The sequence below is a fragment of the Cystoisospora suis genome (genome assembly GCF_002600585.1).
Source record: "Cystoisospora suis strain Wien I chromosome Unknown contig_1107, whole genome shotgun sequence".
In the NCBI taxonomy this organism is placed as follows: Eukaryota; Apicomplexa; class Conoidasida; order Eucoccidiorida; family Sarcocystidae; genus Cystoisospora; species Cystoisospora suis.
In genome coordinates this window covers 11,726-24,752 of record NW_027153908.1, presented here as the reverse complement: position 1 = coordinate 24,752, position 13,027 = coordinate 11,726, and the positions used below count along the sequence as shown (strand labels likewise).

Below are 13,027 nucleotides of genomic sequence, written 5' to 3'. Positions count from 1 at the left end.
TGAGTTCGCTCACTCAGGTCAATCATTTAATTCTTTACTTTCTGTCTCAAGGAGACGTAGAGAGGGAGTTGATCTCTCCCGTCCCCTGTTCTCTTTCAATGCTTCGATAAAGTAGTAGATAGATAGGTAGACGAAAGATAGGGAAATAGATAGATAGATAGGTAGATCAGAGGTAGGTAGATAGAAAAAGATCGGCCAAGAGGAAACAAACTCATGACTTGGATTGTGGTGTTTCTCTATCGTATTCTGTTAGAAAAATAGAAGGATGGCATCGAGAAAGCCTTGTTGAGTTTTCCTCTACGGATTTCCTATATCTCTCTCTCGTTCTGCCCCAACTGCAGAGCAGGTAGGAAAGAGAAAGAGGGAGAAAGAAACGAGGAGAACGGGATAAGGAGAAACAAAAAGAGAGAGAAAGGGATAAAGAGAGTCGAACCAATAGAGAGAAAGGGCAGCCTCAAAAGGTGCAAACCGGAGAGGAGAGGAGATGCGGTCTTCTCTTGAATAGGAGAGGTTTCCTTTTTCTTTTTCCTCTTTCAGGATCAGATATCTCCGCATTAAGATAGAATGAAGAAGATGCGTTTTCTAATTTGATGTAGATAGCTTGGTGCCTATATCACTGAAAGACGAAGTTTCAAGGGCTGTGAAGTGCGAAGAGAGACAGTGAGAGGATAGAAACTTCCTGCGACATGCACATACATCTCTATCTTCACGGGAAAAGTAAGAGGAAGGAAAGAGAGGGGATCTTGTAAAGAAGAAAAGAGACTACGTCTATTCATAATAGAGAGATAGATGGTACCTAGGGATAAGAAGCTTGTGTGAGATAAGCTAGTTTGTGCCTATAGAGAACACATACAGATATTGGCCTATGCGTCTATCTCCTACTGTGCAATCTCTCTCTCTATTATCTCTCTGTATGATCTCTCTTTCTTTCTCATTTTCAACCAGGGAAGACGAGCGTATGCTATAAAGAGGTGTTGCTATCCTCCTTTTCCTTCTTTTGTGGCTTCATCCCCCTGGTCTACAGTCGTGGGGGTTTCTTCACCGTTTAAGTGACTAGGAAAAGAGTCGTTCCTTGGCTCGGTGGAACCTTTCTTTCTTTCTTTCATTCTCCAGAAAAGCACACGTGAATCTTGCCGCCGCCTTCCCCCTCTTTTTTTCCTCGTTGCCCTTGAGAGACACAGAAAGACATGTTCTCTGCGTGACCACTGACGAAACAAATGAGTTGAGTAAGGAACTGAAGGAACATCATTGATTGAAGTGCAAGAATCGACTGATAAATAACTAAATGGATGAAGCATACGGAGACATGTGAATGAGAAGGTGTATTTTTTTCTTCTTTTTTGTGCCAGGTGGGTGGATCGAGGGTGTGGTTGGTGATGGAGGAAAAGGAAAGAAAAGTCGATGAATGAATGAAGTCGTTCGGGGGTGAGGGGCTACGTCTTGACTTGATTTGACCTCTGACTGAATGACACAGATGCTTCTACTATCCATGCTCGTCCATCTCTAGCTCCGTTTTGAGAAGAGAAAAGTGAGAACACAGAAAGGGAGAAAAAGAAGAAGGGAGAAAAGAGAGAGCCAAGAAGGAATCTAAACATGAAAAGATGCTCTAGATTCCCTCGTTCGTAAACCTTGAGCAACTTCATGGTCTTCCGTCACTTCCTGCTGCGGCAGCTCCTCTTCTTTATGTCGTTTCTTCCATCCAACTAGGCTGACGTTCGCTTTCTTTTAACTTTTTGAACTGAAGAAACACGGGAAGAAGCAAAATTGTGTTGTCGAGGCAGCTCATTAATTCATCTTGTTTATCTCATCGGACTAGGAGGTTAGACCGAAGAAGTCTTCTCCTCTTCAGTTTTTTTTTTTTCTCGCGCAGAATGAAGTAGGATGATGTCTTGATATGAAGATATCTAGTCTTCAGCTTCTTCTTTTCTTTTTTCTCTCTCTATTTCAGGGAAATTTAGTCACTCAAAGCTCCTCATTTTCGTCTTCTTCTGATTCTTCACATCGTCACAAGAGAACTTTGGGGGTTCCTCTTACCTGTCAAAGAGAAAGACGTGAATAATAGACGTACCGTTTCTTCTTTTTTGGTCCTTCGAACTAAAGTAAGGTCTCCCCTTCTTTCTCTTTTTCATCTTTCCTTGCTTTTCTCATGCTTTTTCTCTCTTTTCTTGTCTTTTCCAAGCCCCTTCGAGGTCAGGAAAGCCCTCGGCACACCAAAGAAAGTTAGATTTGTCCTTTCTTTCTTTCTATTCAAAGCTTCTCACCTGGGCTTTTTGCCCATGCAACCAACGCTCGCCATTCTCTCGCCTTTCTTCTTTCTGGACTTTTTCAATTCAAAGTCTTTCTCCTTTTTTCGTTCATTCATCCATCGCGTGCAGCAGCTACGGCCGTTCTTCACAGCCCATCATCTCTTTTCTCCTCGAGTCGCCATTTCGGTTCGTTTCTTGGTTTCTTTCTTTTTTCCGTCTTTATTTCTCTCTCTTTTTGCATCTGGTTTGTCTATCTTTCCAAGTTCTGCGGACGATTCTCTTCTCTTGATCTCTTTCCACTTTCCGTACTCCATTCTTTTTGGTAAAACTTCTCCGCGTCCTTCTTCGGTTTCTTCATAACACCCAAATCCTCTTTCTTTCTTTCTTTTTTCCTTTCTGCATCTCTCTTTCCTTCTTTCTTTGTCTTCGGGACAAAGTAAAAGCCCAGTTTGTGTCACCGCACACTTTGTTTGGTTTTTCTTTCGCATTTCTTCGCACCTAGCCAGCCATTGTTTTTTCTTTTCTTCTTCTTCTCTTCTGACTTCTTCTTCTTCTTCAACAGAAGCCTTTGTTTCCTTTCGTCTACGATTCGTTTGAGTATCCAGAGAATGATCGAGGCACTGAGAGGTTCGGCCTTAACCCGAGTATAAGACGAGGACCCTTTCTTCTACGGCTGCTGCGCGTTCTTCAGTATGAGAAGAAGCGGGGAGCTTTACCTCATTGACGGGGGTTAAAGCAGTAGGTACGTGTAGGCGATCACGTTTTGAGAAAGTGACATTTCTTCTACGATCCTTTCTTGTTTGGTTTGCTCTTCGCTAGTTGTTTCTCTCAGTATCCGGTCGTCTTTCTTCTTCTTCTTCTTCTCTAAGAGCGGACGGTGTGTATGTGTAGGTGTATGTAAAGTAGGGTAACTAGGGTCCATCATTCTTCAGTCTTCTACTGAAGAGAGAGCGAGAGAGAAAGAAAGAAAGAGAGAGAGAAGAGAGAAGGGATTCTACACGACGTCCTCATGGAAAGATCTCTCTCTTCTTCTTCTTCACCATCCTCTTCCTTGGTACCTTCATCTTCATCTCTAGATCTCTCTTCGGAACAGCATAGAAATCCCCACGACAGTCTACATTCTCTAAACACCAGACCCTCCTCCTCTCCTCCATCATCTTCTTCTTCTTCTCACTCTTGTATCATCTCTTCTACTTCTTCGTCTCCTTTTGTCCCAGCTCCCACATCGAGTTCTTCTTCTTCTTTGCTTCCTCAGCAGAATGATATGGAGAAATCTGTAGAAGAGAAGAGACAGCCTGATGACTACGTGATCTCTTCATCTGACGCGCAGCCTACAACGTCGAGTGTCTCCGAGTCGTTAGCTAGCCACGATGTCTCTTCTGCTTCTTCCTCTTCCTCTTCTTCGTCGTCCCCTCATGATTCCTCTCTCGAGAAGACGTTTACTGGAAGGAGGAGATCCTTAGAGAAATCTCGTCATCCTGGTGCCACGAAAGAAGATGAAAAGAATGAAACAGACGAAGACGAAGAAGAAGAAGACCGTGATACCAATGAAGGACATAACACATTTCCTCTCTCTTCACGGAGCTGTCCTCCTCCTGCTGCACCTTCTTCTTCTCTTTCACCTCCTGCTCCTCCAACCCGTTCCGTCACATCTTCTTCGCCATCTACCTCTCTGGTCCAGAAAGGTGAGAGACCTTCTTCTTCTTCTCCTCCTTCTCATCATCCTCGTTGGTTTCTTTCAACTCCGTCGCCTCATCTTCTTGCTTTACTTCAACGTGAAGCCGCACGCTGTTGCAATACACCCCTAGGTGAAGAGAGAAGTCCTATCTGTGATCTTTCAGCAGGTGTACATACACCTGGCTTTGTAGGAAATGCAGGAGGAGGGGGTGGGAGTTGTCGATCTCATTTGTTCTCTCACCCTTTAGCAGGGCATCGATTCTCCTCTCCTCCCGATGAATTTCCTCGTACTCTTCTAGCTCACAAGTCTCCTCAACACGAAGAAGAAGAACATGACCTTCCCTTCCCCTCGGGAATCTCTTCTTCTTCTTCGTCATGTATGAGTAAAGAGAAAGGTCGAAATGGAAGGAGCTTTGGCGTAAGGGGAGAGGGGGGGGTCCATCGTGGAGTGGATTTGAGCCAAAGAAACATGCTAGGAGCTCTCTCTTTTGTATCTACGCCCTCTTCATGTAAGCTCACAATGAATACGCGAGTCTTAGGACCTCGGAGAGCAGCTGGATTACGTGAACAGCAGTTGAAAGAAGAGGAAGAAGAGGAGGAAGAAGAAGAGAATAACCCTTCATCTTCTTCGTCTGTGCATGCTGAGAGTTGTCTATCTCTTCATGTTGGTAAACAAGAAGAAGGAGGCCGGCAGGATGATAGAAGGAGGGAGAAGAAGAGAGAGGGGGGGGAGAAAGGGGCAAGGAGTAGTCTCTTGGGGATGTTAGGAGAAGGGGGAGAAGTAAGAAAGGAGAGAACAGAAGCAGGAGAAGAAGAAGAACGAAGAAGAGAGGACATGGAAGACGGTAACGAGCAAGCAGAGGAAAGAAAGAAAGGTGAAGAAGGACAAGAAGACAAGATGGAGATGTCTGTCGCTGGAAGAGAAGTCTCGAGAGGTCATCCAGGAGGAGAGAGAAGCTTACTAGGAATCTCTTCCTTTCCTGCGAAAGAGAACAAAGCACCTGAAAGAAAGAAGGTCGCAGTCGAGAGAGGAAGAGAAGGGAAGGGGATGAGCCTGTCTTCGAAGACAGCGACGGCCATATGGTGCGCCGCCTCTACAGACTTGGAAGGTTACCAAGGGCATTATAGAGGAAGATTCTCTGACGTTGAAGAGGAAGAAGAGGAAGATCGGAGCGAATCTCCTTCTTCTTCTCATCATCTTCACAAAGAAGAAGAAGAAAAGAAGTTAGCTTCTGTTTCATATCGAACTCAAGATGAAGATCGGTGTACGAATCTCGGGGTTTCTCCCTCTTCTCCTTCTTCTTCTGCTAGTGGTTTGAATTCTTCTTCTTTCTTTTCTCCTCGTGGGGGCTCCGTCCTCTTACAGCAGACGCACGCAGGTGTGGAACAAGCCGATGAGAATTTTCCCAATGCGAGCTTACCTTTACCTGGAGAAGGTGGCGGTAGAGAAGAGGGAAGAAGAGAAGAAGAAGACCAGCATGATGAAGGCTTTCTTCTTCCTCTTTCTTTACCTCCCCCTCTGCCTGCGGGACAAGATCTCTCCTTAGCCGAAATCGCAAAGCCTCTCCCGCCTGCGTTACCTCCCGAGGAAGATAGTAGTTGGGCTGTACTTCTTCTCCCTGCTGCGAAAGACTTAGCCGAAGAAGAGCGGAGTGGCCGTTTATCTCTCTTCAAAGAGAGCGGGAGAGAGAAGAGAGGAAAGGAAGAAGAGAAAGACGAGCAAGGTGATGTTCCTGAGAAGTCAAAGAAAGGGGGTAGACATCTCAGTGTTGGAGAAGAGGACAAGAACTATGGCTCTCTATTCTGTCGCCAAGACAATGAGCGAGAAGAAGAAGAAGAAAAGAGAGGAAAGAAGAACGACCATCATGCAATACAGAAGAAGGAGAGAGCAGAAGATGAAGAAGAAGTAGACGTGCATAACCTTTTCCGTAAAGCTGTGTGTCATCCGGATGAGAATCATCCTGTTAAGGCTTTAGCAGTGACGGCCGTTGCAGCTCATGTAGCTGCTGCGAGTGGCCCGGGTGAGCTTCTATCAGCAAGGGGGGAAGAGAGAAGAATCTCCGAAGAGGGTGGCGAAGAAGAGAAGACGACGATGAAGAGGCCTGTCTCGCCAGAGCAAGAAGGAGCTGGGGGAGATGATGTGTTCGAAGGACAGCACCCTCGAAGAAAGGAAGAAAAAGAAGATATTCAAATGACGGGAAGATCTTCTTGCTTCTCTTCCTCAGCAGTAGCGTCATCATCAGCCTCCTATCTACCTCTTCCTTGTCCTCCTCCTCCTCCCTCTACTTCTTCATTACACCGAAAGGGACAACGGAGACACTCGACAGCAGCGCATGCAGAGATTGATGTGGCAAGTGGGTCTTCAGGAGAGGAGAAGAAAGAAGAGAGGAAGATTTCTCCATTGCGCCATCTCCCAGGCAGTAGCTCAAGTGGCCATCTATCTAGTCTTTCAATCCCTTCGTCTGTTGTCAACAGTCAAGGAAGAGAAAGTATTCATGCGACTGTCCCCTCGGAAGAAGGAAGAAAACGACGAGACGAGAGAGAAGAAGGAGACACGGGGGGTGGTGCGTGCTCATGTCCGGGGCAAGGAGAACCACTAGGAGGCGTCGATCGCTCAGAGCAAAGCAGCAGTAGCCGAAAGAAAGGAAGTGAGAAGACTGTGAAGAAAGGTCTCCATGCAGGAAAAAATGACGATGAGGCTTTCTATGCGGCTGCTGTCGCTGAAGAGAAAGCAGGAAAAGCTCGAGAGGGTGATAGAGAAGATGAAGGGGGAGATGAAGAAGATGAAGAGTCTATTTCATCGGGTCAGCCAAGTCGTGAAGAAGAAGAAGCAGATAAGGAGGAAGGTAACGAGGAAGAAGGCCAGGAAGATCTTCATGAGAAGTGTAGAAAGAGAGAAGATGTTGGACGAGGAAATGGACGATTTGAAGAAGACAGAAGTGATGAGGATGGTGAAGAAGACCAAATTGAGGAGGGGAGACGCCTATCAAATCGAGATACCACACCCCTTCATCCTGTCTCTTCGTCTTCTTCTTCTATCCATGTGGTTCTCGATGTCTCTTCTTCAAGCTTGAATGAGACGCAAGGAGATAATATGGCAGAGAGATCGACATACAGGCCAATGGTGAAGAAGAAGCTCAGTAGAAGTCGAAGGAGAACAAGGAAATGCCGAGAAGAGGAAGAAGAAGAGAAAGCGAGTGCTGCTAATGATGATGGTGCTTCTTCTTGTCTTCCTTCTATTGACGTTTCTCCGATCGGCTTGAAAGAGTTGAGCCGTCAGTCAGAAGCTCTCGGGGGGAAATCGACGTGTTGCAAGTGCGGAGGTGAGATAGGAAGAAAGAAGGATCTGCGAGCAGGAAGAGAAGAAGAAGACGAAAGAGGAGGTGAAGGAAGAGAAGAAGAGAAAGAAGCTGTCGAAGAACATGAACAGATAGAAGGAAGGAATGACCAAAATACAGGAGATAGAACTTCTTCTTCTTCTTTTTCCTCATCGTTATGTAAAGCGAGTTTTATAGCAAGGGAAAGTTGCTATACGTTGCATGCGAACACACAGCCATGGCCAGGGCCTTCAGACAGGATGTATGCTTCAGCAAGTCAAGAGAGGAGAGGTAGCGACAGAGAGCACGAAAGAGACGCAGGATTCCTCGTCAATCCTTCCTCATCGTCTTCTCCGGCATCGGGAAGTACAACGGCATATACAGCCTCACCGATTCTTGTAGCTGGAGAGATAGAAGTAGGGGGAGGAGAAGAAGGCGGAGAAGGAGAGCTAGCTAGTAGGTCTTCGAGACAACGAGACAGATCAGCTAGCAGTCGCAACAGTAGCAGCGATGATAATGAAGGTCGTGACGGCGATCATCGACTTATTTCTACTCCTTCCCAGCAACGCGACGAGACACGCGTGTGTACCCGGCATCTCCATGTTGAGGTAGAGGGAGGAGAGGGAGAGAGGTCTCGAGACAGCAGAAGCAGTAGGATAAGAAAGGAAGGTCAAGATGAGGAAGGTGGTAATATGAGGAAGTCCGAGAATGAAGAAGGGGAAGAGAATAGGAAAGAAGAGAAGAGCAGTCGAGCTAGCGGCCATATGAAGGAAGACACTCAGCATCGACATGTTCGAGAAGCCAGGATGGCCGTAGCTAGCGATAGACATGCATCGGAAAGCCTGCAAGATAAAGAGGAGAAGAAACAGCACCGAGAAGAAGAAGAACAGGAGAAGGAGGAGAAGACTGATAGGAGGGACAAAGAGACCTTCTTTCGTTTTTCTTCCTTTAAGTCACAGAGTAGAAGTCCAGGAGAGTCTCCTCAGGGTGCAAGAGAAGCGTATACGAAATCTCGATCACTCCCGTCGTCGGCTTCCATTGTAAGCATAGGGGGGTTTATTCTCCCCCCCCCTCCTCCTACTTGTCTACCTCCTTCGCGTGCTAAAGCCGTCTTCTCAGAGACAAGAAGACATCGTCATCCTCATCCACACAAAAATAAAGAAACGGAGAGCTCTTCCTCTTCTTCTTTCTCTTCTTCTTTTCCGGAGGGGAGTCTTGCTCTTTCTGAGAGAAAGACAGGTGGGACTGAAGGAATGAAATCCCGAGAAAGGGAAGAAGAAGAAGAGAGAGATCGATCGTCTATGAAGCCTTCGGATGACAAGGGAAAAGACCCTTCTACTAAAACGCAAGCTCTTCACGATGAAGAATCGAAAGGTGCTCCAAGTCATGAAGGTTGCACTTCTCAAGTAACTGCAGGACAAGGGCAAGGAGGGGGAGGAGTAAAACTGTCTTTCTCTTCTTTCTCTTCTTCTTCATCGTCTTCTTCGCATCATGGAGGTCATAGTGGTAGTGCGAGTAGTGGGAGTCATAGCAGTAGTCCAAATACGTTAGGGTTCTCGGAGGGTCGTGTCCCTTTCGAGAGAAGAAGTTATCTTCTGATCAAGAAGCTGAATTTCATCTTGAGACATGGCGCGCCTCTTTTCAAACTTCCTATGAGAGAAGACGGTTATGTTCGGATACGGCAGTTACTTGAACTCGATTGCATGCGAGGAGTCACCTGGGAAGAAATCTATCTAGTAAGCTCCTCTCCTTTATGTCTCTCTATACTCTCTCACCTTCTTAGACATCTTCAAAAAGTCTTTCTCTCTGATATACATACATATCTATATGGAGATCTCCCTCTGTCTATATGCATAGAGAGAGACTTGTAGGTATAGAGACAGAGATCTTTTCTTGGACTGAGGCTAAACGTCTTACTCAGTCATGCGCGTGTTTCACCGATATATATATGTATATAGGTGGATACAGGTGTAAACGCAGAGGTATAGATATAGGGGTGTCGATATTTATCTTATTTTAAGATGAAGGAAGACAAGATTAAGAATGAACCGGGTAGAATAGATTCCTAGAAAGTCAGAGCGGGGAAATTCGCCTCAACAGAGATAGATAGATTAAAGATAGATAGATAGATTAAAGATAGATAGATAGATTAAAGATAGATAGATTAAAGATAGATAGATTAAAGATAGATAGATTAAAGATAGATAGATAGATCAACGTCGCCCAGCGCACTCTTTTACAGTGAGTCAAGTACATGAGTGTGTGTTTTGAACAAGCTGGCTTCGATGCCTACGGAACATCTTTGCTTTCATCGATACGGGGAGGATTTCTGTGGGTATTAGCGATGTAAATGTCATCCCAAACTAAAAGAAAGAAAGAAAGATATATGCAGAATACTCAGTGGAGGACATCATAACACCCTGAAGAGAGCATGAGTCTATTTCCTTTATTTTTCTATCTATCTATCTTTAATCTATCTATCTATCTTTAATCTATCTATCTATCTCTTCATGTCTATGGTTTCTCATGTATGCGTGATGTGTGTATGTGTGGTATATTGGCGTATATATATATATATTTATGTGTGTATGTGTGGTATATTGGCGTATATATATATATATCTGTGTATTGTTGCTTGTAGGTGGTTGCATCGAACTATAAGAGGAGGTATGAGATCTGTTACGACCCATCAGAACCTGACTGCATCGGTGAAAATTTCCAAGTGACTGTTCTCGATCACAATCAGAAAATTCCGCCTTTTTCACCCTCCTCCTCGTCTTCTTCTTCTTCTTCCTCTTCTTCTCAATCCACAGAGAAAGAGGATGGCGGATCCGTCAGATCATCTGAAAGGGGGAGGGTCGATCCTGATATGAATGAAAGCAGTGCATGCAAACCAGAGTCGAACACACCACAAGGAAAAGAGAGAGATCATGATCAGCAACACCTTGTGAAGGAATTCCCGATAAGCGAGAAGAACCAAGAGAATCGAAAGGGGGATAATAGCTTCCTTTCAAAGACGTCTGAGGTGGCATCTCTGCGTGTTGATAGGAAAGATAGCTGCGATGCAGAAGATCGCCTCTCTGGATCACTAAGGTCCGAAGGAGAGAAGAAAGAAAAGCACTCTTCTTCTTCTTTTTCTCCTGCTGAGGGAGTCCAAGATGTGACGAAGACCGCGAAAGTGTTTCCTGTCTTAGATCCAACGCATGCACATCAGCAGATTCTCGGGACGCCGGGGATTCATAGAGGAGATGAGAAGAAGGACTATCGGGATGAAGAGGGAGCTCGAAGGTCACCTTCTTCTTCTTCGTCTCTGTTGTTCTCTTCTCCAGCTGGGGATGTTTCATCTTCTTCGACAGCGTGGTGTCCCAAGAAGTATATAGAAGATATCACGTCTTTCCTAGCAGATACACCTCCCTTTCCTTCATCCACAACTCCTGATCTAGTCAGCGATAGATGGCTCATACGAGCTACCCAAGGACATACAATTAGACATGTCTGCAGTGAGCTATTGTTACGAAGAATACATGACCCTTCTGAACTCCCCAAATGCGTCCATGGGACCTATCTCAAAAATTGGCTAGCTATCAGAACTCTCGGTTTAAGCCGCATGCATCGAAACCATATACGTAAGTCAACTCAAAATATCTATCGATCTTTCTATCTTCAATCTATCTATCTGTATTCTATCTATCGCAGGAGGTATCGGAATGACAATACGACTCGGGTTACCTACCAAGAGGGTTCTTCTTCTTGTGGGTTCGGCTTATATTCGGGGAGGGCGTAAGAAGAGATCATGTGTGGTATGTTGATTCAGGCTTTGTTATGTCGAATGGAAAGGGAGTGTGTAGTTACATCGAGCTAGCTTCTTTCTCTTCTCGTTCTTCTTTGCTTTTCAAGCACGTTCTTCGCATGTCGTTGTTTGGTGCTTCATTAGGAAAGAAGGCAATGAATTGCCGTGACACAAGACCTGTCAAAATCTAGGTGCATTCCATACGTCACTTGAACTGCGTCTATGTACAGATGTATCTATATCTCTCTTTTCATCTATTCACACCCATATATATATATACATACATCTTCATCTGTTTATATCTGTATATGACTGTATAGAATTCACGTAGATACAAGGTGTACGTATAGCCGTTGCGTGCATGCAACTACACCGGATGAAGGATTTTTGCTCTTGCAACAGACGATGTATCGTGACGTGATCCTCAGAAGAATACAAGCTTTTCTTAGCTCTATTGCAAGAGTTAACCCTCTTCTTCTTTTTTCCGCTTCTTGTTTGTCTTTCTCTCTCTCTCGTCCATTCTATCTCTATCTCTCTGTCTCTCAGATTTCGCTCCCGGTCTTCCCTCAGAGTGTGGGGTGGTGAGCGGGATGAGGAGAACAAGTGAGGTGGCTATCTACATCAATGTAGAGCTAGCTATGAAGGATGGTGTAAGGTTCTTTCTCTCCAACAACAACGTCATTCTCACCGAGGGCATACGAGGAAAACTCATGCCTGTAAGTCTTCCTCGATCACTCGAGGCCGGCTCTGCATGGGCAAGTCACATCAGACAACCATAGTCTACATGACATACATATAAATATATATATACGTATGTAGCTGGGAGTTTACATGTGACATGGGTGTGCATATATATGTGTATACATATGTGCATATATATGTATATATATATATATATAGGTACGTGCGATGACGTGGATGTATGTTTGTATGTAAGGATGGATCATGGGAGCAGGTAACGTAGATGAGATGTGAGAGATGAAGAAGAAAAAGAAAGAGGGGGGAGAAGCCCTTAACGGAGGGGACAGGCAAAGAGTATCTGAAGAGGTTCTCTTGATCTTTCACTCTCAGTCACATCATGCAAAAAAGTCTTTTTGAATCTCCTGTGCTCACCTCACACTAGCGATAGATGCTTCTGCGTCTTCTATATCTATAGAGAGAATTAGATGCCGCTGTCTCTCTAGCTAGATATGTATGTCTCAGTGTACCGGTGTATGTGTATCTGCTCCGTCTTCTATGTTGGAGAGGCGATGATATGTCGGTAGATGTTTCTCATGTCTATATCCGGTTCTTTTCTTTTTTCCTTTCAAATCTTCCTTCTCCTCCTTTCTTTCTGAATCTTTCTTTCTTTTCAGAAGTACTTTAAGCTAGCAAAGCATTTGAAGTGGGATGCGATTCTCTTTGAAGACGGGAAAGACTATACTCCTCTCTATTACGATCGAGTATCGAATGAACTCTTAGAGATGAGAAGCGACTCGATCTATGAAAAGCAATTATTACATGATCGGCGTATAGTGGAAGCCTCTCCCTACACAGCTCGAACCACGAAAGCTCTCTTACTGCAAGGCAATCACCACACGAGGGACAAGGATCACCATGAAGAGGGGGGGGAGAACAAGAAAGAAGAGGAGGGAGAGGCGGGGGAGACCAAGGATGAGAGGGGGGAGAACAAGAAAGAAGAGGAGGGAGAGGCGGGGGGGAATAAGAGGGTGAAAGAGGAGAAGCAGGAGGATAAAGAGAAGATGATGTCGATGAGAAACAAGTCTAAGAATGATGAGCAGCAGCATGATAGAGAACAAGACAACCGACGAGAAGAAGAGAGTACTAAAGAGAAGGAGGAGGAAGAAAAAGAAAAGTGAGAGGAGGGAGAAAAGGCAAAAGAAGAAGGCCCACAGAAGTAGAATGGAGATATAAAAGAACAAGAAAAATCTCTTCCGCGGCGTCGCCATTCCTTCTGCGTTTTCTTCTTCTTTCTCCTCCTCCTCCTCCTCTGTGTC

General features: G+C 45.0%; 1 protein-coding gene across 1 annotated transcript in view; it reads left to right on the top strand.

Annotated features, from left to right (window-relative positions):
* Positions 1 to 1,426: 1,426 nt before the first annotated feature.
* CSUI_002681 (rna 2 - tpt1 family protein) overlaps positions 1,427 to 13,027 on the top strand; it is an 11,775-nt gene continuing 174 nt past the window's right edge. Inside the window, exons 1-4 of the mRNA XM_068062880.1 lie at positions 1,427 to 8,976; positions 9,882 to 10,866; positions 11,577 to 11,746; positions 12,386 to 13,027. The exon at positions 12,386 to 13,027 is cut by the window's right edge and continues 174 nt beyond it. Coding sequence (XP_067925144.1) covers positions 3,256 to 8,976; positions 9,882 to 10,866; positions 11,577 to 11,746; positions 12,386 to 12,889 — 7,380 coding nt within the window. The 5' untranslated portion in view covers positions 1,427 to 3,255 and the 3' untranslated portion in view covers positions 12,890 to 13,027. The remainder of the gene's footprint in view (positions 8,977 to 9,881; positions 10,867 to 11,576; positions 11,747 to 12,385) is intronic.